This window comes from Danio aesculapii, chromosome 21 (genome assembly GCF_903798145.1).
Source record: "Danio aesculapii chromosome 21, fDanAes4.1, whole genome shotgun sequence".
Lineage (NCBI taxonomy): Eukaryota > Metazoa > Chordata > Actinopteri > Cypriniformes > Danionidae > Danio > Danio aesculapii.
Genome location: NC_079455.1, coordinates 32,169,411 through 32,197,073, shown reverse-complemented (window position 1 = coordinate 32,197,073; position 27,663 = coordinate 32,169,411). Strand labels below are relative to the sequence as shown.

Here is a 27,663-nt window from a genome sequence, read left to right as displayed (position 1 = left end):
GGAGAACGAAACCTGCAAAAACAATAAATAAATACAAAAATAAATGAATATATAAATGTACAAATTCCTGCATAATTAAAACAATAAATAAATAAATAAATAAATAAATACGCAAATAAAATAAATATATAAATAACTAATAGTGCGGTGTGAAAGGGGGAAAAATCTACTTTCAGTTTAGCATTTTCTTATTCCCTCAACATCCATGTAATTTATTAAATTTTTAATCTGCCCTCATTATTTATTGCTTATGAATTCTATTCTATAATAATATATTATTATTATATTTATTGTTTTATTTATGCAGGAGTTTGTGTTTTTTATTTATATTTATTCATTTATTTGCATATTTATTTATTATTTTATTTATGCAGGGATTTGTGGGTATATATATATATATATATATATATATATATATATATATATATATATATATATATATATATATATATATATATATATATATATATATATATATATATAGATTATTGTTTTATTTATGCAGAAATTTATGGGTTTTTTATATATATTTATTAATTTATTTGCATATTTATTTATTGTGTTATTTATGCAGGGATTTGTAGGTTTTATATATAATTGCATATATATATATTTGCATATTCATTTGTTGTTTTATTTATGCAGGCATTTGAGGATTTATTAATTAATACATTCATTTATTTGCATATTTATTTAGTGTCCTACGTTTTATTATTACTCTTGCCCCTGCCTAAAGAGGAGGCGTGTCTCTGTCCTCTCTCCTGAAGCGCGTTCTTGTTGCAGCCGGAGGGGGCGCGCAGCGGCGGGTGTCAGAAAAGAGGAGGCGCGCGCTCTGATACGCATCTCTCATTTGAGTGTGCGTGTGTTGTATGTGTGGAGGGGAAGCGCAACACACGTTGTGATATTCGCACTTCTAAACTGAGCTCGAACCAACTTTATTTCCCCTTCTTTCGCTTTCCTCGAGCGGAGGAGGACGCTTCGGAGCTTTTGTTTCAGGAGTAAGAAGACAAATCCTCGGCTGTGGGGGAATAATGTCGGCCTCGGCGGCGAAAGTGAGCCGAAAGGAGCAGAACTCGAATCACGACGGAGCGGACGAGACCTCGGGTAAAGTAATGGCGGCCTCCTGCGCACCGCCATTTTCAGAAACTTAAACATACTGCGTTTAATGCACGGATTTCACTATTAAGTATGTGATTCGTTAGTATTTTAACCTCATCTGAACCTAAAGTGGTGTTAATTCAATGTAGCCCAAGTCGTTTTTTGCTAGGTAATTTCAGTAAAAGGATGCCGCGCGCACCGGAGGCCATGATGTTTCCTCGCGCGGCGGCTTCATTGTGCCACGCGCGATGAACGTTGAGCTCTTACGCTGTTTAGTTAATCAAAAAAATTATTTACCGGTGGGTTTTATTTGGTAATATGAATACGCGTGTGTTATTAAGACCAAAGCGACCCATGTGTTCTATGTGCGTTATATTGTTTTGTGCTAATATGCTAACTGGTTATTGTGTCTCCGCGCCATCACGAGCCGTTCCCGCATGTGTCACAAAACCACGCTCCCTATGTACTACAAGTAGCTGTAGAAGTGTTTTAGTGATTTCAAATAACTTTACATATCGACTTAATCTTTAATTCAGGGTCTTAATGCTTGTTTCATTGTGAGGACGGTAAATGTGGCCCAGCGCGTGGCCTCCTCCTCCGTTTAAACCTCGCGGCCTTGCGCAGCAGCTGCTGAAACTGCACCGGATTGAGCTGGTCGCCCGGTGGTACACCTCGCTTTCACTTTTGCCTTCCCATTGTGGGTTTGAATCAGATCGGCTAAAGATAACGTTGCTTTGTTTCGCTAAATGCGGTTACGCAATAGGTCATGTTTACATTGTTTATTTATATAGAGCTGCATGCGTGTAGTTTTCTATATTAGATCTGTAGTTTACACGAGGAATGCACGTGCATTTGACACACTTGTACTTTTTCCCTCCGCTTCATTGCGTTTCAGAAAAAGAGCAACAGGAGGCCATTGAACATATTGATGAAGTACAGAATGAAATTGACAGGTAAGTTTGCCTGTGCTGTATAGTATAGTTTGGAAGCGCACTTTTGCATTGTTCATAAACCCACACAGAATTGTGTAAATGTAACGCTATGAAAATTTAATAAAAACCGATAATAATATGTAGTAAAGACCTGTAGCATTAGTTCTCAAAAGTTCCTAAAATAAAAAGGGAAAAAAATAAGTGTATATATTTAAAAAAATTACCTATGTTTTATTTTTAAGCAATGTTAAGTTTGTTTTATGCTAAACAAAAGATTTTGAATGGGAATTGTGTGGGAAATTTCAAGTATGTTTTCCTAAATCATATGGTACTTGCAATGTTAAGAAATTAACTGATAGAAAATATGCTATCAGTGTGTCAAATAACATGAGATGCAAACATCTGTCTACTGTATAAATGTAAGTGAAAACACTGTAAGAGGCTAGCTGGGCAAATGAGGCAAAGTGCATGTTTATATATTTTTTGTGGGTTTTTGCACATCTGCCTTAAAATTGACATTGCAAACACTTGGTGGTCGTTTGGCACACCACTTTTGCAACAGTTGCATTTTTTTTTTGTATGCATATTTATCCTAAATGTTGAAAAGATCATACGAATAGTGTATATCTAAAGTCAAGGTGGCTAAAATTTTAAGTGTATTAATCTTGGTGTGTTTCTATTTACAGATTGAATGAGCAGGCAAGTGAGGAAATTTTAAAAGTAGAGCAGAAGTACAATAAGCTACGTCAGCCATTCTTCCAGAAGAGATCAGAACTCATAGCCAAAATTCCAAACTTCTGGGTCACAACATTCGTCAACCATCCACAAGGTGAGACGGCACATTTAACCCTGATTTTTTTATTTTATTTATTTATGCATTTATGTATGATCATACACCTAAAGCGCTTAATGATGAGGGGGGGTCCCTGCGCACCATCACCAGTGATATTAAATACAGGTGACTTTTTCCAATCTGGACTGTTACATATTGGGTTCTAACACATTGTTTTTGACTGATAGTCTCAGCCTTGCTCGGTGAGGAGGATGAAGAAGCACTTCATTACCTTACCAGAGTGGAGGTCACAGAGTTTGAGGACATCAAATCAGGTTACAGAATAGATTTTGTAAGTACGCTTTTTTCCACAGGCCTAGTGTAAAACTAATAGAAAACTATTTAAAGATCAAAATGTGACCAATAGCTTTGTTCTCTGCAGTACTTTGATGAAAATCCCTACTTTGAAAACAAAGTCCTCTCAAAAGAGTTCCATTTGAATGAAAGCGGTGACCCGTCTTCAAAATCCACTGAAATCAAATGGAAGGCTGGAAAGGTGGGTTAACTCATTACTATTTATTTATTTATTTATTTTGAGACAATTTTGGCTCAATGTTGGTGGTCTTAATTCTCTATGATGCAGGACCTGACAAAGCGCACTGGACAGACACCGAACAAGGCAGGGAAGAAAAGGCAACATGAAGAGCCAGAGAGCTTCTTCACCTGGTTCACCGATCACTCCGACGCAGGCGCTGATGAACTCGGAGAGGTCATTAAAGATGACATCTGGCCCAACCCTCTGCAGTACTACCTGGTATGAATGATTATTATTGATTTAAACGCTCATTAACTCTTCATGCACTTCAGAATGTTTTAATGAGCTCTCTTTTTGCTCAGGTCCCTGATATGGATGAAGAGGAGGGTGAAGGTGAGGAGGAAGACGATGAGGAAGAGGAGGAGGGTTTGGAGGACATTGATGAAGAGGGGGATGAGGATGAAGGAGAGGAAGATGAAGAGGAGGATGAGGGAGAAGACGGTGAGGTGAGTTTATACAAGCTTGGATATCAATCGGATTCTTTGCAGATACGGTAGTTTAAGTGTAAATCTTAAATGTTTTCTTTTTGCAGGATGATGGAGAGGATGACTAAAGGCTGATAAGGACCTATTCCAACACGTGTACCTGTTCTTTCCTTTTTGAAGTCATCCTCCAACCACGGGAGCAAAAAAAAAAAAAAGCTTTTTATTTTATTTTTTTATTTTTTGTTTGTGCTCCATCTTCTGTTCTACTGAAGCCTCTCCTGTCCTGACCATGTCTAAACCCAGTTAATTCCCTGGACATTCAGTACCTGCATTGGAAAACTAGTGGCATCTCGTTGCTGAAGCCTCTTGCGTCATCTTTAATTACAACCATCTCCGAAGACAAAATTAACAATCTGCATGTCATCCTCTGTAGACTAAACTGAAGTAAATAGCAGTTTATATATTAAGTATATAATGATTTTTTTTTTTCTCTGTGAATGGTTGTGAGTTGAAGTAATAAGCCATGGTGCAGTGATCTAATCATAGCGTACATACCTACCCACTTTCTTCATTTCTTTTTGTTTTGTATATTTTCTTTAATGCAGAGGTGGGCCCCAAAGAGTTGACACTGTTTTTCCTATGTGATATATTGGACAAAAGGAAAGCACCAGCTAGCTCCTGTCACCTCTTGTAAATGTTTTGGGGTCAATATCAGGGTATGGCAGTTATTATTGTTGACAGTTCAATGGGGTCGGGTGGGGCGAGTGGGCATTTGACACATCAACATTTGGGTTTATGTTGATTGAATTTTCATTGTAATGTTTTACAGACACCCATGAGGTTTGAAACATTTTTAATAAAAACAAAACACAAAAAAACTTCCTCTTGTAATTTTGAGCTTGGCTAATTAAAGGATTATTTAAATGAGATAATAAAGTCTGTAGAATCTTGAAGAACTCTACAACTTGTCTTTTCTCCACCTGCTTTTGTATTTTTTTTATTGGAGATCAACAAGTCGGCACATTTTAGAACAGTCTTGTCTTTTATAAAGTGTTATGTAATTGTTATTGGCAGATTAGCTTGGTTCATAGTCAGGTTTAATTCGAGTAATGTTGAATTATGACTGAGTTAGTTGTTCACCATATGTTGTTACACCTCAAATTATAGCTGGAACTTAAGGCAACAACATGATAATGCTATTATGCTTATGCAAATACAGTTACAGGAAAATGGTGTTCTTTTTTTTTTTTAAACGATAAATCCTCTAATTATAATTCTGCTATAAATGTAATGGGTGATTCACATCATGTAGAAGTTTTTATATAGATTCTGCTTCGGTTGATTACAGTAAATGTTTTAATGGACGAAGTGAATTCGATTAGTATGTGGAGAACAATGTAAATCAGTTTCATAATACACTGATCGCAAACAGTTTGTATACATTGTTACAGAAGTGGTAAGTTTTCCTCAAATACAAACAATTTCATTGTATTTTATATACTTACAAGTTTAGAGTCTATATTTTAGTGTTCAGTGATTGGTATTGACAAAGAAAGTCAAGAAAATGCAAATATTTATATAGACCATTTCAATGTGGTCATGCCATTGGCCCATTAACATTTCCTGCTTTTCAAACTATTTCATAACAAGAGGCAATTCGATTATAAGTTAATGTTAAAACAGCTATCATAACATTATAAATATGTGCCTCTTTTTGGATTCCTGTAAACTATAGTAATGAAAAATGTAAAAAGAAATACGTTGGGACCACTGTTTTTGTTTACATCCTTCAAAATGGTCTGTTAGGCATGAGGTTTCATAGCAAGGTGAACATTCTGTACCAGTTTTTATTAAAACTGTTAATTAAATATTAAAAAAAAAGTTTTGTCTGTGGTTCACATGCACTTTTTTTATGAAATAAAGTAACACATCACTAATTATCACGAGCATAAATATTAAAAAATATCTGTATAGGGTTGTGTATAATTTAACTAAAATGACAAGACAAAAATAATATAACAATGGCTAAATTTGTAATTTCATATATGATTTTCTTCTGTAAAATATTTCAGATTCGCTTTTTCCCTTTTATTTTGAGGCGATCATAAAAAGAAATAAATCATTAAAGGTTTACGATTAACCATTTTTAAAGGCAAATGTGAAGTCATACAGAAAACTGATATATTTAAGCATGCTTATGCAGAGTAAAATGCAAAAAGCGGTGTGTTTTTAGTTGCATTTATATACTTGTATGTTAGTTTAGACATTTTAGTGTTCAGTGATTAGTAATACTGATGAAGGGTCACGTTAGAAAATGTGAAATTTTATATTAGACGTGTGATTTTATGGCGACGTCGACATTCTGTACCAGTTTATTTTCAAACAATTGATTAAATATTAATAAAACAGTGTTGTCTATCACTCACAAGCACTTTTTATGATGAAATATAAATGACACATCACTAACCACTATCATAAATATTAAAAATATGTGTAGAGTTTTTTTTTTTAATAATTTAACTAAAATGAGGACAAAAATAATATAATATTGGCCAAATTTGTAATTTCATGTATGATTTTCTTCTGTAAAATATTTCAGATTTGCCTTTTCCCCTCTTTTATTTTGAGGTAATCATAAAAAGAAATAAAATCATAAAAGTTTTATGATTAAATATTTTTAAAAGCAAATGTGAAGTCATACAGAAAACTGATATATTTAAGCATGCTTATGCAAAGTAAAATCAAAAAGCGGTGTATTTTTGATATACTTGCACATGAGTTCGACATTTTAGTGTTCAGTGATTAGTAATACTGACGAAGAAGGGGTCACATTTTGTGTTAGGTGCAGAAAATTTGAATATTTATATTAGACGTGAGGCAAAGGTGAACATTCGGTACCAGTTTTTTATTAAAACAGTTTATTGAATATTAATAAAACACTCTTGTCTATCGGTCACATGCACTTTTTATGATGAAATATAACGACACTTTATCAATCAAGCTTCCGTCTCGAAAAATAACCCACTACAAAAGGTCCTTTATGTAATGTCAACATGAGACCGCTGAAAATAGGTTGACCAATCAGGAGCAAACACTAGTGACGTAGGCGGGTAGCAGATCATCGATTGGCTCCCCGTATCCATGGGAGCGCAGTTACGGATATCACATCCAGGAGAATGACAGAAGACCGAGCTCTGCGTTTCTAATGGCCAAATACATTAAAACATTTGAATTATAGCTGTTTTAATTAGTGTTTCACAAATTATAGAAGCATATTGTGATTCATCGAACATAAAAGTCCACCAATGTGAAGAAAAAACGTTTGCTTTATGAAAAATAGTCGTTAGCTCCTAGCTAACTTTAACGCAAATGACCAACCAAGTTACATCGTCAGAGTTGTTAACAAATACTTATGGTGTTTTATATTCGATATAAAGTTTAAATAGTTTATTGTCGCTTACTGTTAAAGTTTCAACATGTTTACAGACGAAACGCTTGATTTAATTGGTGCAGAATCGACATGGAGAAAGACACATCAGCAAACACAAGAATCAGTAAGTTGACGTTTGCTTACCTTAAAACTGACGAAATGTCCGTCCTTTTGTGTGATGTACTTGTGTACTTCCCAGAGAAGCTGTCAAACTCTTCCAGTTCACACAACAGAGACTGAAACACAAGCCAAAGATGTGTCAGAAAACGGCACCCAAACACAAGACCAGAGCAGCCAAACTCTCTCATTAGACCGAGATTTAGCAGACTTTCCTGGCTTGGTGGACTTCATGCATAAAGCTGAAGATGTGGTTATCAGAGAACTGGTGAAAAACTCCAAGAGTCACGCTTTTGACGGGTTTGAAGTGAACTGGGAGGAACAGAATGAGTCGGTGAGCTCATTTACGTGCTGAACAAAAGTATTAATAATTGATTTTATGATATTTACGATTGTGATCTGTTGCACAGGTGTCCTGCATGTACCGTCTTCAGCATGTTGATGCTCAGGAAAAGAGTCTGCAAGTCACTAGTGTGTCCTGGAACTGCACTGGTTCAGTCATAGCCTGTGGATTTGGCCGGTATCAGTTTATTTTATATTAACACACAGAAAACTTTAAGGGTTTAAAAATCCATAATCAAACAAAAAGTGCTTCAGGGGTAATTAATGTGTCTGTGCTCTTTGGGTAAGAGATACATAAAAATAAACAGCAAAATTATAAGTCCAAGGCACTCCAAGGAAAAAAGTGAAACAGTTATTTTAAAAGCCTTTATTAACATGGCTATTCTATTTAAACTGCACTTGCCTTCATCGGGGTAAGGTGATAGCCATGTTAATTAAGGCTTATTAAATAATTTTTTCTCTTTTTTTTCCCCGAGTGCCTTGGACTTATAATTTTGCGGTTTACTTTACTTTAAGGGTTTGTATTAAATATTGTATTTCTGGGATTAGGGTGGATGATGGTGATTGGAGCAATGAGAAGGCTTATGTGTGCACATGGAACGTGGACCGGCAGAACCTGAACCCAAAGCGGCCGGATGTGATTATAGATGTGGCTGCACCGGTCATGTGTTTGTGCTTTCATCCTGTCAGACCGTCTGTAGTTGCTGGTATGGGCACACATTTGTTTTTGTTTTTTTTTTGTTTGTTTTTTTTTAAGAAAAGAAAAATTTTATCTTACAAACTTAATTCTTAAAAAGTGAAATGTACACATATATTTAGGTTTATATATATTTTTCTCAAAGCTGGAAATATAAAAACTAAATCTGAAACATTTGAGATATTTTAAGTAAATATATATATGTATATTTAAAAGTTTAAATAAGGAAAACATCCAGTTTTCTGTATGACTTCACATTTGCTTTTAAAGATGGTTAATCATAAACCTTTTATGATTTATTTCATTTTATGATCACCTCAAAATAGAAAGGGAAAAAACTAATCTGAAATATTTAACAGAATAAGAAAATGAAGTAAAAATTTTTGCACAAAATTACAAATTTGGCCATGGTTAAATAGTTTTTTTATCTTGTCATTTTAGTTAAATTATATAAAAAAATACAATGGTTTTAACATTTATGATAGTGATTAGTAGTGATGTGCAATCTGTTGATGTATGTAAGAAAACACAGTGGTAAAAAAACCTTTTAAATATAATAAATAAATAAAACATTTGAAATTAGATTTTTTTTTTAATTAAGTAAATACAACCTGGCTATCTTTTTTTAGAGCTCAAACTGTCAAAGTAAAAAAAAAGTTAAAAATTGAAACATTTAAAAATAATAATTTTTTATAAAAAAAAAGATTTTATATTTATAATTATTTTATGTTTTTTTTTTATTATCTTTAAAAGTTTTATTTACCAGTATTTTGTTACATCAATAGATTGCACATCACTACTTATCTTAAATATAAAAAATATTTGTATTGTTTTTTTTGTGGAATTGTATTGATTGTTGTATAATTTAACTAAAATGACAAGATGAAAATATAACAATGGCCAAATTTGTAATTTTATGTAAAATTTTCTTCTGCAATATATTTCAAGATATTTTAGGAACCTTAAATATATTTTTATTTTGAGGTGATCATAAAAAGAAATAATTATTTAAAATTTATGATTAACTATTTTTAAAAGCAAATTAAAAATAAGTGAATAAAGAAAACTGATATATATTTAAGCATGCTTTTGCGGAGAAAAATGTGTATTTTTTTTTTTTAATCTGCAGTTGTCTCCTTTCATATTATTAATTGTTAAAATGAGCCACCCCCTCAGAATTTGGCACAAATAAATATTGTTTTCTAATTTAATTGATCCCATTCTCTTTTCTGTGGTATTAGGGGGTCTGTACAGTGGTGAGGTGGTGGTTTGGGACACAAGCCGCTCACAGGACCTCATTTTGGCTCAGACTGGCATGTCTGCAGATACTCACCGTGAACCAGTATATCAGGTACTCAAGCTGTAAAGTAAACGTTTATAACAGAGACGTGTTGAAGAATCATTTAGCGGTCCGCTAATGCAGAGTATGTCTTTATGTGCAGATAAACTGGGTCCCATTAGCTCGCAGAGGAGACTTTTCTGTACTCAGTGCCGGTTCAGAAGGAAGAGTTCTGTTGTGGACGATTGACAGAGTTGAAGCCAAACTCATCTTGAGCTCTGGATATGCTCTTGTCCGACAGCAAATGCCTCAGAGTGGAGCAGCAAGCAAGGTGGGTGTCATAAAATGTCCTGGAATAACGTTTTGTAGATGTTAAGAACTGTTAGTGATGTAACAATACACACACACACACAAACACACACACACACATCAAGATATGGTTAGATACTGGCCTCTAAATACATACAATATTGAACGTCCCATGAAATGAAAATAAAAAAATTGTAAATGTTAGTTTGTTAATTTTAAGAATATCTTTTAGCTGGTGTGCTCCTAAACACATCACCTCATACTTTAGTTTCTCATCAGTTTTGACCAATCAAATGTTCTCTAGTATCTGATATGCCCCGCCCCCTTCAAAACTTCTCATTTGCTTTTCATTTGATGCACTTGATGTCAACCAATCTCATAGGCAGAGCTGTGATAAAAGCAGAACGCCATTGGCTGTTTTTATAAAAAGGAAGGAGCTGCTCTGTCCCACACTTTATTCATTTTTCAGTTGAGAGTTTGTCAAACATTGAATAAAAAAGAATGCACATTTCAAAGCACTTCACTTCAAAGACCTTTAAGTTAAAATGTTAAAGTGGTATTTTTGCCTCTATTATGGTAGGACAGTGTATATTGACAGGAAGTGAAGTTGGAGAAGAGGGGGGTGATGGGATTGGGAAAAAGGAGTTGGAGTCAGTGCACCCACAGTGCAGTTGTGCATCATGTTGGCCACTGACCACTGACCACTAGACTATCAGCACCAATTAATTGGTACTTTTTTTAAAACTATATTTGATTTTTAAGACAATACTTTTAGAAATGTATTACATCAGTGTGGAGTTTATATTAAAAACATAATAAGCCAACTTAGCCAACTTTAATTTTCAACTGTACACAATACATAGTGTCACAGTATAACAGTTTGATTTGTATTGTGAGGTAGGTAAATTAAAAACAACCTGCTTTTGAGTAACATTTATGCATCAGTCTGTGGAATTAAAAATGTATATAATCTAGTTCCACATGAATATTAATATATGACCGAAAACTTATATTCTTTAGGTTTTTTAAATGTCATTTGATTCAAAACTCGAGCAGTACAGCTGTGTGAGACGTTAAACATTTTGCCTTCCTGAGCATTGGCAGATCTCAAAGTAATGCAAATGCTAAGGGCAGGGTCCCAATGACTGTGCCTTTGGCTCCATGAATGTCTGGATGGTTCTTTCAGGCCATTCAGGGCAGGTGACACCTCAGGATCTATACAAGACCCTGACCAAGACTTTCAACTAAACTTGTCATGCTAGTTCTTTGAATAAACTTTGCCGTCCATAACATGCATGTTAGACGGAACAACTCTGCTCAAATTCAAAATCTACTAGATAAACGAGAATAACGAGTAACATCTGAGGTGAAGTGCTTCAGAACCAGTCTACTATATGCTTCAGCGCCAAAACACGAACTGGTTTGTTAAATAAAGTAATAATCCAGGCTAAAAAATTGAAATTTAGATAAGAAATATTGTTAAATCAACACTTGTGACTGCTTTGGGAAATAACGTTCGTTGTAGACATCATGGGATGACTGATTGCGAAGGAACCTGTAGTCAAGATTTTGTCAAGAGAAAAAAAAAAAGTGCATAATCTGACAGTGACTTTCGTAACCGACAATAAAAATCGTTTGATCAGAACGGGGTTTAAGACTCTTGAAGACTTTTCCAGACTGTTTTGAATATGCCTGTTTGACTGCAGAATAACCAATACGTACTCAATTAAAAAAATCTCGAAACGAGTCTCCTGGTTTGGATTGTGAAATTTTCAACGATTTGATGCCTTGACCCGGATAGAGACAGGAATCACACATTTCTTACAAGTTCATCTCACAATGAATTATTATTATTATTATTATTATTATTATTATTATTTTTAAACAAATTAGCTGCAGATTTTTGTGCATTTCACCCTAATAATACAACTGTGATGCACTTCTCTTCCCGAAGACCAGAGGAAGCTTGACTATTGGAGTGACATCTGTTGCACTTTCCCCTTGGGATTTGGACACATTTTTGGTGGGCTCAGAAGGTGGTCTTGTGCTCAAATGCTCTTTCAGCAGTGAGACAGCGGCTGCAGTGCCCTCTGATGGTGAGAGTGTGATACTGCGGGCCCCAATGCAGTTCTCCTTCTCACCACGAGGGGGCCCTATACACTCAGTCCACTTCTCGCCCTTCCATAGGTGAGCTTTGGGTTATTCTTACTCTTCTTTAAAACTCTTTAACGATCATTTGAGCATCCAGTGTTTCTGTCTTTAGGAATCTGTTTGTAAGTGTCGGGACAGATGGTTTGGCTCACCTTCACAGTGTTCTCCAGCCTCGCCCCCTGCTGTCTCTACGGGTGTCTGATTCGTATGCATTTGGGGTGAGATGGTCACCTACACGGCCTCTAGTCTTTGCTGCAGTCACTGGACAAGGTGAGATTTTGCAATTGTAATTATACATTTTTGGAAAACTTGTTGATAATACTTGTTTGTACTGGTGAAATACACACAAGAGCCAAAACAATATGACCACTCACCTTATATTCTGTTGGGTCACTTGTGATGGCAAAATAGCGTCAACATGCAATCTCTTGAAGGTATCCTGCGGCTCCAAGATATTAAAGCAGCAGATCCTTCAAATCTTGTGGTTTGTTGGAGCTGCTGTGGATTAAAATTGCACTTCCACAAGGAAACACCATTGTCTTGAAGGCTTGTACCGGTTTTGCTACAAACGTTTAAGGGGGTAACTTGAGAAAAATTTACATCAAGATGATTGACTAGACCAGGGTCTCCCAGCAGTACATTGCCCTGAGCATTACTCTCCTATTGCCTCATAGTCATCCCATTGTACATCCTGCTGCTGCAATCACTTCTCCAAGTAAAAGCCATAATGAGATGCATCGGACTAGGCGAGTCTTCGTTGCCAGTTTGCTTGGTCTGCTGGTACAATCCCCATACACAGTAGAGTGTAATGCACTGTGCATTGAGACACACTCCCATAGTAATCAATAAAACATTTTGTGCCACAGTAGATCTTGGCTGCGTCCAAAATTCGCATACGTCCCTACTATATTGATCTTATGCTTTAATGTGGAAGTATGCTTGTTTTTGCGATTGTTTTAGAACTTCCAATTCAGTTGCCTATAGGAGAAATGACTAGGAATAATAAACGGGAGAAAACGGTCAAACTGCTTGCTCTACAAACAAGTGTTCATGAATATACATAAAAAATATAATCAGAAAATATCAGGTAGCATAACGAGCAGTTTTTAATGTTTAAAAATCAATGGAAGTAAATGAGACCAGAAGTCTCAAGCCAAAAAGATTCCAATGGCTGCACCCTCTCGTATGTGAGGAATAAGGTCAATAGTATGTAAATAACAGTATGCGAGTTTAGTACGTCCAAATTCATAGTATTCGAAAAACAGTAGACAAGAAGTACCAGTAGATAACCTATTACTTGTGAGATTCTGTAGTGGTCATCCAATGTACACTACACCATCCCATAATGCCACATAAGAGATTTCATGAATGTGAAGAGTTATACATCCCAATTCCATTCATATTACTCCCATTCATACTATACAAAACATACTTTCAAGTGGTCATTTAGTAAATTCAAGTTCAGTACCTACTCAAGTAGTAGGTAGATGGGATTACTTTATTGACCTCATGCAATGATGAGCCTTGGGTGACCAATGCTCTCGCCTGTTTGTGGGTTGACCTTCCTTGGATTATAGCTGGTAAATTCTTATCACCGATGACTGCAAACAATCCAAAAACCTGTCTGTTTCTGAAATACACAAGCTATGTTTTCATCCACCTATTTTTATGCACACTTTGGAATATTACAAATAAAAAATGCTTAATGGGAATGACAAGATGCGCATGAAAAAACATGCACAGGATAAAACTGTTCTCTGGTAATAAAAGTTGTGTATAAACTACAAAGGAAACAGATTTACTGAATAAATTAAAGCAATTATATCAAAATAAGTTGTGATTTTTGTTTTAACAGATCATGTGAAATCAAAAATGGTCATGACTGGACCATGATTAATGGACCAACCACTTCATTTAAACATCTGAAATGTTGTTTTGGTCATTCTAAAATACCTTAGCCAAAGTCTTTCAACAAACTGGTTGGGTATTTATATCCATATTTCATTTTGTCATTTTGTGCCAGTTTGTTTTCTTTAACTCGGGGGTGCCCAAACTCAGTCCTGGAGGGCCGGTATCCTGCATATTTTAGTTCCAACCCCAATTAAACACACCTGAACCAGTTAATCAGCTCTTTCTAGGTATACTGGAAACCTCCAGGGAGGTGTGTTGAAGGAAGTTGGAGCTAAACTATGCAGGACACTTCAGGACTAAGTTTGGGCACCCCTGCTTTAACTCATTGAATGGAAACTGAGCTTTCTAAGTTATATGGCTTATAACTATTGATCTGTTTCTGTCCATCAAAATGATCACAACAAATGACTGATTGCTTACTATCAAATCGACCCAGAGTTTAATTTGTGTCCTTATGGAGATGATCACTAACAATATCTTCACCCTAGTCATAATATTTAGTACTTTCAAATGTAAAAATATAATATTACCTCTTTTTTCCGGTAGGATTGGTCCAAATGTTTGATTTGGGTCGAAGGTCTTCAAGGCCAGTGGCCACGATTGACCAGAACGCAGGAGGTCAACCAGCGTATTGCCTGGAATTCAACCCCAAACACACAAATCTGCTAGCAGTGGGCAATGCAGATGGCAGCGTCAACATCTGGCAGCTCAGTGCGGAGTTAACAGAGCAAGGTGCCAAGGAGATTGCTATGCTGGAGCAACTGGCCAATGAGGTGGCAGACTGAGTCATTAGAGAACTGATCAGGTTTGAGAGTTTAACTATGCATCTCCACTGTTAAATAAAAACTCAAACAACTCTTTCCAGTTATAACCAGTAGCGTTTATTGAAGCACACTGCAGTCTCGTGGGTGATGTTACAGCATATCCTCTCTATAGGTTTGTTAAACAAAGCAAAGCACTTAACAGCTAAAACAACCACAATAAAATGCAGACAGATCCACTACACTATTGTCAGTGAAGCATGAGGAAGTGTCAAGATAAATACGCAGGGGTTAAGAGTGATAGCAAGATACAGATATTGCTATACTGGTTGCTATAGAGAATTCTCAATTCAGATCCATGCAGTTTGGCTGTGTGTTCTTGTGAAGAGTGGGGAAACGCATCCCGATTGGTCACTGGCAGGCAGGGGCGGGGAATCAGTTAACGAAGAGCGAGCGAGTGAATTCCACAAAGTCGAAAGCTGACGGGATTTCGCGGCCCTTGCTGTCTAGGTAGGGCTTCATATGGGAAATGCAGTAGTCTGCTTGTTCCTTTGTCAGGTTCTGTAAACACAAAGAACATCGTCAAAGATCAACACCAAACACGCGACTGAGATCAAACTATTAATGGGTTTGCTGTTTTGTACCTGGTAGAGTTCTTCCTTGGTGACGTAAGGTTTGTTTTCTGCACTCAGAGCACGGAAAGCGCTCTCGATCTCCTCGCTTGACTTCACATTCTCTGTTTCTCGGCTGATCATAAAGGCCATGTACTCCTGCAAGGACACGTTTCCATCCCTGCGTCCACCAAAAGTGATGTCAGCTTATCAACAGAAAAATACTGAATATTTAGCGCATCCTTAGATGATGTTTCTCTCACCTGTTTGGATCCACTATATCCAGGATGGACTCAAACTCTGGGTCTGGTTCTCCTTCTTCCACCATGGGCAGGTCGTAGCCCAGAGACCGCAGGCAGGACTTGAACTCCTGGTGATTCAGACGGCCGGATTTTTCTTTGTCGAAGTGCCTGGGAAGCAAACATTCACGTTGTGTTTTCAGTTAGCACTTTCAGTTGAGCATTGTAATGTTTTTTTTTCAGTAAGTGGCTTGCTTGCTTACTTGAACATCATGCTGAACTCCTTCAGAGCCTCTTCTGTTACACCTGTAGTGTTTCTAGAGAGTTACAAGATAATACACAGTTAATCCAGTTGAATATGTTATGAAATCAGGGCAAGGGTTAATATAGTTAACTAAAATTAAAGACTCTAGAATACACAAGACACGTCACTCGTACAGTTTTGAATGGGCAAAAGTGTGACGGTCAATATGGCGAATAAAGCCCTATCTACTAGTACAGAGCCAATCATTGATCGCTATAAACCACAGGTGTCAAACTCAGTTCCTGGAGGGCCAGAGCTCTGCACAGTTTAGTTCCAACCCTAAACACACCTGATCCGACTAATTGAGTCCTTCAGGCTTGTTTGAAACCTACAGGTAAGTGTGTTGGAGCAAGGTTGGAACTAAACTGTGCAGGACTGCGGCCCTCCAGGAATTGAGTTTGACTCCCCTGCTATAGACTGACGTTTCTCCGTGGAAAAGCTTGGACCAGACGTGTGCTTTTAGGACAGCTTGGTGGTCAGCGAACACACTAGAATTTCAGTGAATATTTGCTTCACAGACATAAGAAATATATCCACATAAAGCTTGAAATCTGTACTTTTAAATGAATCACGTGCACTCGAAAACAAAAGTTTTTTGGTTTTGTAATCTGTATGAAGCGAACGTGAGGTAGTCCGTCCTGTCAAACGCATGTCACATGACAGCAACTACTCAAACGCCCACAAACTTGTAAATAAAGAGTCTCTCTTATTTCTGGAGGAGATTCACCATCAAGACCAAATTGTGAATTAGTTTACTTTAGAAGAGCAGCACGATCTGACAAAGCATTATTCAGAGGATGATAATGTGTAGCACGGCCAGAAATGAGGTTGGTGTCGTGATCTCGTTTATTTCGAGAGCGCATTAGCTTGGACAGCCTGAAAAATAGCTATTTTGTTTGATTTGGATGTTTAGAAATGAAACTTGTGAGACGGTTGTTGCTTAATTTTGTTGCTGATTCCAAATATGTAAAGTAATCGTAAGCTTGGCAAACAGTTTTGTAGAATTTGAAGTTTCCCCATTTAGACAGAATTCCTGAGCATACTGCCAGCAGTAAAGTTTCAAAGATGGTTGCCGATTGAAATGACTTGCCTTAAAGGGACTTTGCTAAAACATAAATGTGAATTATACACACTTGGATTTAGCGGTGTGTATATTGGTGAAAATAGCAGACTATTTGTGCATCTCAGAACAACACTGCATTTCTTTATTACTGAATAAATCGGTTTAATTAATCGAGTGTCTATTCATTCTTAATGACAGTTATAAATGAATCAGCCATTTTGAACAAATCATTTAGACTGATGCAGTGAATGTGCTGCCACCTACCGGCTGTTATTAAAAAAAAAGAAACATTGTTTACACCTGGTACTGGCAACTTGTAACATTTGTTAGAGGTTTTTTATTATTATTAAATTATTTGTTTAATTATGCAGTTATTCTCTGATGTTATGGTGGTCTCTGATGTCATCTAATGTACTTCATTTGGTATTTTTGCATTTAAATATTTATTTTTCGTGTTTTGTTCATGAAAGTTAATGAACAATAGATTAGGGCAGAGGTGCTCATCCCTGTACCTGGGGTTCTACCTTCCAGCAGATTTCAGTTGCAACTCCCTGTAAATAATGAAGTGCTGTTCAGGTCTTATTTAATCGGTTCAGGTGTGTTTAATCAGGGTTGGAGCTGAACTTTGCAGGAAGGTAGATCTCCAGGAACAGGGCTGAGCAGCCCTGGGTTAGGGGATGGGATTAACAATGGAAAATGTATTACTTCTCTCATTATTTAACTTGTTTTGCCATTCAAAAGACCAATAAAATGATTGAAAACAAATGTAATATTTCAAATATTCCACATGATTTTGTGATGCATAAAATTTAAAATATAACAAATTAAAAATAAAAATGTAATATTATTATTAGGGATGCTCCGATTGATCGTCCGGAGATCCGTAATCACATTTTGACTCAATCTCGCCAATCTGGCCGATCTCATGAACTGATTTTATTGGAATAAAAAAAAAACATTGAAATCATCATTTTTTTACTCGAATATTTATCAATATCCCTTTTTGTAATATACTTGTTGTAGTAAACAAATATGTTTATAGGAGTGCATTTTTACTTCTGCATCAAATATGCTCTCCAACCTTTTCTTGATTGACCTGTTGAATTCTTCCATCATTTGCAATGTTCTTAAATTACATTGTTAGTCATTTTCTTACCATTTATATTACTTTCTGTAAATCTGCTTCTGGCCATGACTTGTCCACACTAAATGATTATAAGTAACATGTTTAAGGGATTATATGCAAGGTCCTTGACTTTTTCTCTTGGGTAAGGAGAGATCTCCACTTCAGCATCATACTTGGAGGGAAAATGTGCTTTATGCATTGTGAAGCTTGAAGCATAAGAATCAGTACTCGGTATCGGCTGAAAAAATGCTGATCAGAGCATCCCTAATTATTATATATAGTAACAGATTTGATATATTAGAAACAATCTAAAAATAAACACAAAAATATTTAGACATTTGATTTCAAGAAGTAGCTATATTCTAATTTGCTGCATTATTAAATAGTTCATATAAATAGTGTCAAAAACTAAAAAAAACAAATGACTATACCATGAAAAGTACAAATAAAATAGTATTTTAATACTATACTCTACTGCTCAGGATGTTTTAATATGATTTAAGATCTGTTTTAACATCTGTCTAAAAATAAACCACAATCATCATCATCATCATAAAAACAGAATCTTAATAAGATTTCATAATAGAGTGATGTATGAGGGGTCACCTTGCTTGGATCTGTTGTTCCAGGTTATGTTGCATTCTCATGCCCAGCTGGTCGAGTTGGTCCCACTGTTGTGCCAGACCCACGGTGCTGTGTTCTGTGTATTTGTTGTCCAGGATCAGCGCCTCCTCCATGGCAGCTCCCAGATCCTCAATCTTTTTCAGCTGACTGCGCATGGCACGAATCTCCTGGTGCTTGCGCTGCAGAAAAACCCAGAAAAAAAGACATTAGCACACCATCTTCCAGTCCACAGTGCCAATTAATCCATTACTTTCTCAAATTTGAGTTTTGAATTTTCTTATGCAGGCATAGAATGGGAGATTCTCTCAAACAAAGGTGTGTTTCGTCATTCTATTTGTCAAAGAAGATATATTAAGTGACGCAACACTAATATTAAAACATTTATAAGCACCAGATGTTGATTTCTAAGATTAATTCCCCCAAAAACTAAAATTCTGTTTTATTACTCACTCTAATTAGACATTTGTTCGTCTTCAGAACACACATTAAGGTATTTTAGATGAAATCCGAGAGCTCTCTCATCCTCCATAGACAGCAATGGTCATGAGATGTTCAAAGTCCAGAAAATTAGCTAAACTTCAGTGGCCCATCTGCAGTCATACAAAGATCCAAGAACACTTTTGTGTGTCAAAACTGTAAATATAACTCTATATTGATACTATATAACTCTATATTGATACTATATAACTGATACTATATAACTCTATTTTGATACTATATATATATATATATATATATATATATATATATATATATATATATATATATATATATATATATATATATATATATATATATATATATATATATATATATATATGTTCTCCTGTATCTTCTCTCCTGTGTCAGGTTGTCATGGTGTGTGTTTACTACAGGCAGTACAACATTTTGCCATGAAAGTCAACAATGGAACATGTAAGCGTCGTATTGGCCATAGTAAACACACATCCTGATCTAATACAGAAGACATTGGTGAACAAGTTGTTTTTATATATTTTTTGGTGCAAAAAATTGTTCTTGGAGCTTCATATGATTACAGCTGAGCCACTGAGGTCACATGGAATGTTTTTGGTTCCTTTTCTGAACACCGGACCACTGCTGATGATGATGGAAAACGAGAGCTCTCAGATTTCATCTAAAAAGGTCTTCATTTATGTTCCTAAGATAAACAAAGGTCTCAGGTGAGTAATTACGAACAGATTTTTCATGTTAGGGTGAACTAATCCTTTAAAATGCTCCTCAAAACTGATCCACTTCACCAAACAATCTTTCCCTGACGTCAAACTCACCTTAGTGGCTTCTAGCTGTGACTCTAGAGTTCCAGATTCTTCCACCATGCAGGACCTGTCCAACAGATAGCGATGAAACCAGCAGCAGGAGCCTCACGAACACATGGCACATCCACCCAAAAACATCTCACTCACTCCACATGCCAAACTACACCTTATAAGAGCGGCTCCAACCACACTAGTATATCTCAGTTATCAGGTCAACTATCAATAACATTTAATGAGTTAATTTTTAGATTTATATCTACATTATTTGAGTGGGTTTGTACAACTACTGTCATTATTTCTAGCGCTATAACCTACATCTTCCTGAAGTTCTTGTACATAATATTAGGACTTGCCAATTGTTTCGTAGTAGATATGGTGTATAAACTATAAGCCACCCCAGAATGCAACTACAATAACCAAAGTCATGCTAATGAAGCCAACTTATATCCATGGTAATCCAGACCATGCTTGATTAGGGCTGCTGTCAACAGGGTTAGAAACTGCTAGATTTTGACCACTGCTAAGCTTTAGTTCAAAGTGCAGATTTGCACCGTTTTAAAAGCAAAATGTGCAAAGATTCAGAGTTAAGACCCCAGTATACTACTAGCATATGACGAATTCAAGTCAAATCAAAACTGAAACTTGTTTTTTAGGTGTTCAGCTTGCTTAAATGAATGTTTTAGAGAAGATCAATTTAGTTGCTAACACATTTAAATTATGTGAGCCATTATGGCTTTCTCATCAAATAGTTACAAGAACTAAAGCTATACGAAGGCTTAGTTCCCAGACAAATTCAAGTGAAATCAAAGCTGAAACTTGTTTTTTAGGTGTTCAGCTTGCTTAAATGAACTTTTTAGAGAAGATAAATTTAGTGGCTAACATTTAAATTATGCGAGCCATTATGGCTTTCTCACAGGGTAGTTACAAGAACTAAAGCTATACGAAGGCTCAGTTCCCAGACAAATTCAAGCAAAATCAAAACTGAAACTTGTTTTTTAGGTCTTCAGCTTCCTTAAATGACCTTTTTAGAGAAGATAAATTTAGTTGCTAACACATTTAAATTATGCGAGCCATTATGGCTTTCTCACAGAGTAGTTACAGGAACTAAAGCTATACGAAGGCTCAGTTCCCAGCTTTGTAATTTGTTTTTCTTGTTGCATTTACACCATCAGTAGGAATTCAGGAAAATCAACTCCACAGACAAAAACGCAATGGGTAAATGTGCTACCATTAGCTTTCTGAACGTGTGTGACTTGACACACTTTAAAATACGGCGCCACTTAATCTAGTTCCTATTGTGCTGGAAGAGACCCTACTCTCAAACAAGAGCTATGTTAATTTTAAATGGTGTCCTTAGAACTAAAATCATTCCCCATTCCTGCAGGCATGAACACAGGTACTTCCACCAATAGTTCTATGAACTATCATGGGTCCAAAAAATTGAATTAATAATACGTGTATGTTTATTTTGTTAAATATATTAGTATTCTAATATAACAAGTCTAGTATTCTTAAATATAGTAAGTATTCTTTAATGCACTTCTTTCAGCAGAGCGGACCATGTTGGGATATTGGCTAACAGTATTTTGTTTCATCTGTAGAGCCATTTCAAACTTATTACTTCTAAGCACCTTGAAAATGAGTATATCAGGGCCTTTACTCAACTATAGCCATATTATAAATATAAAAGTCCTCCAAAAAATGTCAATGCACACTTGTTCAAATTCAGATCAGGTTACTGAAAACTGAAAATGTCAGAGTACTTTTCCAATCATGGAACTACACATTGCAGTTTCCACCCTGAATCTGGTGCATGAACATTTTCCTCAAGAGGAATGGGAGAAAAAGAAACATAAATAACTGAAACATGGAATCAACAGAACGGTTAAAGAATGAGATGAAGTGTTCACACTCCTCAACACTGGTGCCAAAAAGTAGCCAGGCGTTTTGGATTAAGAAGCTGGAAGGGTTCATCTCAATAATAATAACAAAAAAAAAGATCCTCATTGCAGTGAATGTTAGTAAAAGGGACTGAACACACACACACAGAGCCTTTACAGTGGGGATCAGACTCGAGTGCATGAGAAGAAAACCCAAAAAGGTGTGGGGTGAGGAGGCCAATCAGAGGAAGGAAAAAAGGGAGAAGACCTTCCAGAAAGATCATCATCGACTTCATACTGATAGACACGGATTACCCTCCGATAGGCTATGCTATTCAGAGACGAAGGAGGTGGGAGATGAAGAGGGAATGGAAAAACAGTGTGAAAAAACAAAGGAACACATCTGGAAACAGTCAAAACATTGGATAAATATGCAAAATATATGTAAAGTGGGTCCTTTTTCTTAGTTCGGACCAATTTGTCTGTCTATTCTGATCTGAAACTCCCACAATTGCCTGCTGTGTTTATGGAAAATCTCATTTCTATCATAAACATCTAAAATGATTGCCTTCTTATTCAATTTAATAGCCTATTCTAATATTTCTTGCTTCTATCATTTGCTGACAAGATCGAAATAGCATTAAACAAATCATACACACTCATACACACACATACTACAGTAAAAATAGGGAATAAATGGTGATATTAACCCATCCAGAAGGTATGTCCTGATTAGAGAAATGATCCCAAGCATCAGGGTAGCAGCGTGAAGGAACGGGGGAAAGAGAGAGAGACAAATAAAGAGAAAGAAACAGTTAAAAACATTGAGCGGTGACATTAACGCCACAACTCAACAATCACATGACAAAGCACATCATGTGACCAGCGCAAAGCATATCTGCTGCATATCAAGGCCAGATCAGTTTCAATTGTGTGATCGCTGTGAAAGCAGTCACACAACACAGACAACATGGCAAAGCAGGCGTAGACTACGATCACAAAACCAGTGACTGACACACGAATGAAAAATGCCGTTACATGGAGATCAGGAGATCGATTAAATCCAATCAGATGTGCGAGATGTCATGCTGTGCGATCAGATGTGTTGCATGCGGTGTGTGTAACCCTCTGTAATGAAGCTAAGAGAACATGGCGCACGGAGCGGTGAATGCCTGTCCTCTGTACCTGGTCTCCTGCAGCCATTGGTGGAAAGCATTAGCATGCTGAGCAAACTCCTGTCTGAGTTTATCATTCTCTTCCTGTCGCCGCTGCTCCTTCTGCAGCTCCAGTTCTCGCTCCTGAATGCAAATAAACAAATATATGAATTTAATATTTAGTTAAAATATCAATTCAAAAACAGACATTTAAAAACAAAGAAAAATTAAGCTTCATTAAATCTATCCTTCAGTCTCATTAATAAGCAATAGATGAAGACAGCAGAAGACACTGTTGCTCACGCTTTTTGGCTCTGTCCCATACAGATTCTGGACCAACATATTTGACTGCTACTCCAAGGCTTATAGCACACCTTTTCTGCCATCTTTGGCTTTTCACAAAACACATCTCGTCTCCCTCAAATAATGCAAGAGTCTTTAATGCAAGGCATGGCGGCGGCTAAAAGACTAGTGCTTAATGATTGGAAAAATCACCTTTACCCCCTCATTCCAGAACTGCATTTCTGATATGATATCTGTTATTCAGATGGAGAGACTTATATATATATATATATATATATATATATATATATATATATATATATATAGGCTTTAAAATAAAGTAATAAAAAATAAAACAGAGAAAATGTTACATTTGATATTATTATTATTATTATTATTATTATTATTATTATTATTATATTATTACTACTACTACTATTAGTGTTTTAACAATTGTGACCAAGAGTGTACAAAATATGCTGTGTGTAAGTTGGCAAATATAATACAACTTATATTGATATAAGTTGGAAAAATATGTGTGTGCACTTAGTATATTTATTATGCTCTGCATACACAAACACACACACTTTAAATATATTTCCATATATTAATATTTTTGTATAATTTAAATGTTTAACTAAGTAATTGACTACAAATTACTGACTACTACTGGAAAATTGTAATCTGATTACTAATTACTTTACCCTGAAGTTACTTTTAAAACATAAAAATACCTAAAAATACAAAACAAACTTTAGCTCTTTCAGTCATTTAATATTCACTGAAAAACATTAAAATGGGTTGATCACAGCAACGTATTCAAAAGATTTAAAGAGTTCGCCCAAAACTTAAAATTCTCTCATCATTCACTTGTTCCAAACCTGTTTGTCTTTTTTTCTGGATACCTGTAACCATTGACATCCATAGTATGAAAAAGCACTGCAGTGTTTGGGTGTTCTGTGTTCGTCTGAGAGAATAAGTCTACTGAAATGTGTATATTCCAATACAAAGTATGAAGCTGATCGCTCAGTTTAGTTCTTCAACTGGGTGCTCCTGGGAACTGCGAGCACACGCAATATGCGATCCCAATATGTACGCGCAAAAGATGCGATATGTGAACGGCCCCATAAGCAGCTACGCTTCTCATCACATTCAGAAAATACCTTCACTCCCAATCCAGCACAAAAATCCAATTTAGCCTGTTTAGGCGGAGTTGGGCCGTTGTGTTTTTGGGCTCCTTTATGACAAATATTGTCGTAGAATGCTTTCTATTCAAGTGCTTCAACAAGTTGCAGGTCGAGTTATAAGCAGTCGAAATTTCTTTAGAGACTGGATATAGACTGATTTTCACAGCAATATTTTTGTTTTTACGCTCAAAGAAATCAAAGTAATGTCTGTATTTCCACTTGAAGAAGCAGCCACTCTCGACAGCAACCATTTCAGCTCACGTTCTCCAGCTATTTAAAAGCATATACTTATTAACTGATGTTGCAGTGGTTGCAGTGATGTTTTAGTAACCTTAATCAGAATTTGTTACTTTATTGCGTTCCTCAAAAATTAATTAGAATGCAGTAACACGTTACTGTGGAACACGTTACACCCAACTCTGCAGATACAGTAATGAAGTAATATTCATATTTCTAATAGATTTTATTCTTTAAATCACTGAATAATTTGAATCATGCATTCATAAAAAAATCTATATGTATCGAATCATTTAAATAGCACAGTTTACATTTATTCAAATTCATTGCTGAATATTCCAAACAGAAAATGTACTTCCACTCTAAAATGTACCGTATAAAATGTACCGTCATCTCAAAAAGCCCAATATCAACAATCTATTAGCAAATCCGCCTCACCTTGATGATCTTCTGAAGGTTACTCCAGGTCTCCTCCAGAGCCTCCATGGTGAACCAGGTGTATGGGTTGGACACCACGTTGTAGCTCTTAATCTGCCGATCGAGTTCTGCCAGCTGGCTGAAGTCGGCCTCTGCGGAGCTCAGGGACGAGCGGAAAGCATCATGGGCATCCCGCAGCGCCCTGATCTCCTCCAGAGAGTTACACCTCACAGGATCGGTCAGATCTTCCTCTGCGTTCTCAAACCAGCTGTTGAAGGCTGAGGCTTTCTTGGCAAACGTGAGGAAAAGATCTTCCACCTAAATGGAGTGGTGAACAAGAGTTAAAGACAAACCAAATAAATAAACCTCCTTCAGGCATATTTGCGTTCTTCGTACCTTTCTGAAGTGCTCCTGTGCTTCCAGAAGCTTCTTCTTGCGGGCCGCTGAGTTGGACAATAGTTGGTTCCAGCGCTTCATCAGGGTGGCGTGACGGGCCTCGATGGCCTTGGACTGCACATGTTTGGCTGCCAACAGCTGGTCTTTCAGGGCTGTGATGTTGGTGATGCCCTCCTGCTGGAAGGCCTGAAGTCCTGCATCAAAGGTTTCCTGTGGGCAGAAGAAAGACATTCAGGGGAAGCGTTTGTCATGTTTTAAGTGTAATTTTAATGCATGTAAATTTTTTTCATAATTTCTCAGTTTCGAGCCAAAGAAACAATTTATAAAGCAGCTGTAACTCTATTTTTTTTTAACTGAAACCATATTATATCCAATTATAAAGAATGTTACCAGGTTTATATCTTTTTTTTTCTTTAATTAAAAAAAAAAAAAACCTGGAGAAACAAAAAAAAAAAAAAGACAAAAAACAAACAAAAAAAAAAAAAAACCCTGGAGAAACAAAACAAAAAACAAACAAAAAAAAAAAAACCCTGGAGAAACAAAACAAAAAACAAACAAAAAAAAAAAACCCTGGAGAAACAAAACAAAAAACAAACAAAAAAAAAACCCCTGGAGAAAAAAAAAAAAAAAAAAACAACTCAAAAACCCCTGGAGATATAAAAAAAACCCCTGGAGAAACAAAAAATAAAAATAAATAAATAAATAAATCAAAAACCCCTGGAGAAACAAACAAACAAAAAAAGACCCTGGAGAAAAAAAAAAAAAAAAAAAGGAAACTTGTATGTATATTTTGCCTGTTTGTTTACATGACAGCATTGTTTTGGGACTGAAAACATCCATTTGAAATGAAGTTTAATGACGTGTATGTTTTTGAAAACGCAGTCGTTGTTGTGTCTGTGTAAACACCTGAAAACTAAAGTTTTTGAAAACAATTATGTCGCATAGTACATGTTTAGGGCAGTGTAGATTAAAGGTGCAGGATGTAAGTTTGACACCCAGTGGTTGAACTAGGTATTGTATTTCTGGATCAAAACAAACACGAGCGCAGGTTGCCAGATTGAGGACCAAAAGGAGCGAGTTTAACGATCGAGCCTAAAGGCTGATTTAAATCATGCTCTAAATAAAAGCAAACGCACGAGATAGAAGGAATTTTCTCAATATTAAAAGCTTTTGTTCTAACCAACACCTTGAATTGATATATTAAAAGCGGCTTCTATTTCTTGCAGGTGAACAACAGAAAGCTGACAATGATCACCTCAGGTAAACCTCATGTGCTTTATTCAGTGTTTAATGCTAAAAATATGTGTTTGAATGCCATTTTACATGATATTCATTACCATACTACTGAAAGCAGCAGCAGATAGTTCACCTCAGATCTTAAGATAAAATAAACTGTTTAAAAATTTGAACTTTAGAACTGTGAAATAATGCACACCAACACATATCAGTGATTCAGCATCTACATTTAATGTTTAAGAGGTTTAATATGTATGAATTAGATTATAAACCACCATTTCAGGAGTGAGTGCATATTCTGTTCTTCTGAATGGCTCGGTAAAACACATTTTCAAAGCAGAATATCTGACTTCAGCATTGTTTTTCAGATAAAGAATGTTCACTTGGCATGTTTCTTAAATATCTGCAAACATATTATGGTGTTTTTATGCTTTAGAACAGTCAAAAACCTACATACGCACATTAAAACACACACAACAATGGTGGAGTACACGGTATTGTTAATAATGCTGTAATACAGCCTTTTCGTGAATATGTGTAAGCACAGATCGTTTTGAAAACGTTGATGAGTAGACGTGGAACTTTTTCCAAATGCAAATGAAAAAAGTGTTTCTGTGTGTTTTAATGAACTTAAAACATTGGTATTGTGTTGTCTAGAAACGAATATAAATGTATTAACTGTTAAATTATAAATATTAATTACTTATTGACAGAACAAAACAAAAAAAAGGTTGTGCACTTTAAATTTTTGCATTTAGTCCAAACCATTTTCACAAACTACATTTTTTTACAAACCATTTTATTTGTACAA

At 35.9% G+C, this 27,663-nt stretch overlaps 3 protein-coding genes across 18 annotated transcripts in view; 2 read left to right on the top strand and 1 right to left on the bottom strand.

Annotated features, from left to right (window-relative positions):
* Window positions 1-834: 834 nt before the first annotated feature.
* setb (SET nuclear proto-oncogene b) lies at window positions 835-4,786 on the top strand. Of its 2 annotated transcripts, none has more exons than XM_056446377.1 (8): window positions 835-1,104; window positions 1,994-2,051; window positions 2,717-2,859; window positions 3,051-3,154; window positions 3,245-3,358; window positions 3,446-3,616; window positions 3,700-3,838; window positions 3,930-4,786. In XM_056446377.1, exons 1-8 carry the CDS (start codon window positions 1,032-1,034, stop codon window positions 3,932-3,934), a joined length of 807 nt encoding a protein of 268 aa, XP_056302352.1. In that variant the 5' UTR covers window positions 835-1,031; the 3' UTR covers window positions 3,935-4,786. The 2 variants fall into 2 exon arrangements, with proteins under 2 accessions (XP_056302352.1, XP_056302351.1); XM_056446376.1 differs by having other exon boundaries at window positions 836-1,104; window positions 3,700-3,843.
* A 2,199-nt stretch (window positions 4,787-6,985) lies between these two features.
* dync2i2 (dynein 2 intermediate chain 2) lies at window positions 6,986-27,424 on the top strand. Of its 2 annotated transcripts, XM_056445790.1 has the most exons (10): window positions 6,986-7,376; window positions 7,452-7,703; window positions 7,780-7,889; window positions 8,261-8,418; window positions 9,650-9,759; window positions 9,851-10,018; window positions 11,951-12,183; window positions 12,260-12,417; window positions 14,605-14,863; window positions 26,843-27,424. In XM_056445790.1, exons 1-9 carry the CDS (start codon window positions 7,299-7,301, stop codon window positions 14,841-14,843), a joined length of 1,506 nt encoding a protein of 501 aa, XP_056301765.1. In that variant the 5' UTR covers window positions 6,986-7,298; the 3' UTR covers window positions 14,844-14,863; window positions 26,843-27,424. The 2 variants fall into 2 exon arrangements, with proteins under 2 accessions (XP_056301765.1, XP_056301764.1); XM_056445789.1 differs by lacking the exon at window positions 26,843-27,424 and having other exon boundaries at window positions 14,605-14,952.
* Window positions 14,917-27,663, bottom strand: part of sptan1 (spectrin alpha, non-erythrocytic 1) — a 64,866-nt gene continuing 52,119 nt past the window's right edge. For 9 of the 14 annotated variants that reach the window (XM_056445776.1, XM_056445774.1, XM_056445775.1 and 6 more), the window contains 11 exons: window positions 25,617-25,826; window positions 25,242-25,538; window positions 23,129-23,241; window positions 22,654-22,671; window positions 22,212-22,274; window positions 20,076-20,130; window positions 18,769-18,965; window positions 15,933-15,986; window positions 15,694-15,840; window positions 15,464-15,611; window positions 14,917-15,380 (listed from right to left, as the gene is read on the bottom strand). In XM_056445776.1, coding sequence (XP_056301751.1) covers window positions 15,255-15,380; window positions 15,464-15,611; window positions 15,694-15,840; window positions 15,933-15,986; window positions 18,769-18,965; window positions 20,076-20,130; window positions 22,212-22,274; window positions 22,654-22,671; window positions 23,129-23,241; window positions 25,242-25,538; window positions 25,617-25,826 — 1,428 coding nt within the window. In that variant the 3' untranslated portion in view covers window positions 14,917-15,254. The remainder of the gene's footprint in view (window positions 15,381-15,463; window positions 15,612-15,693; window positions 15,841-15,932; window positions 15,987-18,768; window positions 18,966-20,075; window positions 20,131-22,211; window positions 22,275-22,653; window positions 22,672-23,128; window positions 23,242-25,241; window positions 25,539-25,616; window positions 25,827-27,663) is intronic. The other 5 variants (XM_056445782.1, XM_056445783.1, XM_056445786.1 and 2 more) reach the window with 2 other exon arrangements.

Excerpts from the sequence above, each read along its gene's own strand:
- setb (XM_056446376.1), top strand. The coding sequence starts at position 1,032 with ATGTCGGCCTCGGCGGCGAAAGTGAGCCGAAAGGAGCAGAACTCGAAT. Across the intron at positions 2,860-3,050 it reads ATTCGTCAACCATCCACAAG|TCTCAGCCTTGCTCGGTGAG; the intron begins GTGAGACGGCAC and ends TTTGACTGATAG. Across the intron at positions 3,155-3,244 it reads CAGGTTACAGAATAGATTTT|TACTTTGATGAAAATCCCTA; the intron begins GTAAGTACGCTT and ends TGTTCTCTGCAG.
- dync2i2 (XM_056445790.1), top strand. The coding sequence starts at position 7,299 with ATGTTTACAGACGAAACGCTTGATTTAATTGGTGCAGAATCGACATGG. Across the intron at positions 7,377-7,451 it reads ATCAGCAAACACAAGAATCA|AGAAGCTGTCAAACTCTTCC; the intron begins GTAAGTTGACGT and ends TGTACTTCCCAG. Across the intron at positions 10,019-11,950 it reads AGAGTGGAGCAGCAAGCAAG|ACCAGAGGAAGCTTGACTAT; the intron begins GTGGGTGTCATA and ends CTCTTCCCGAAG.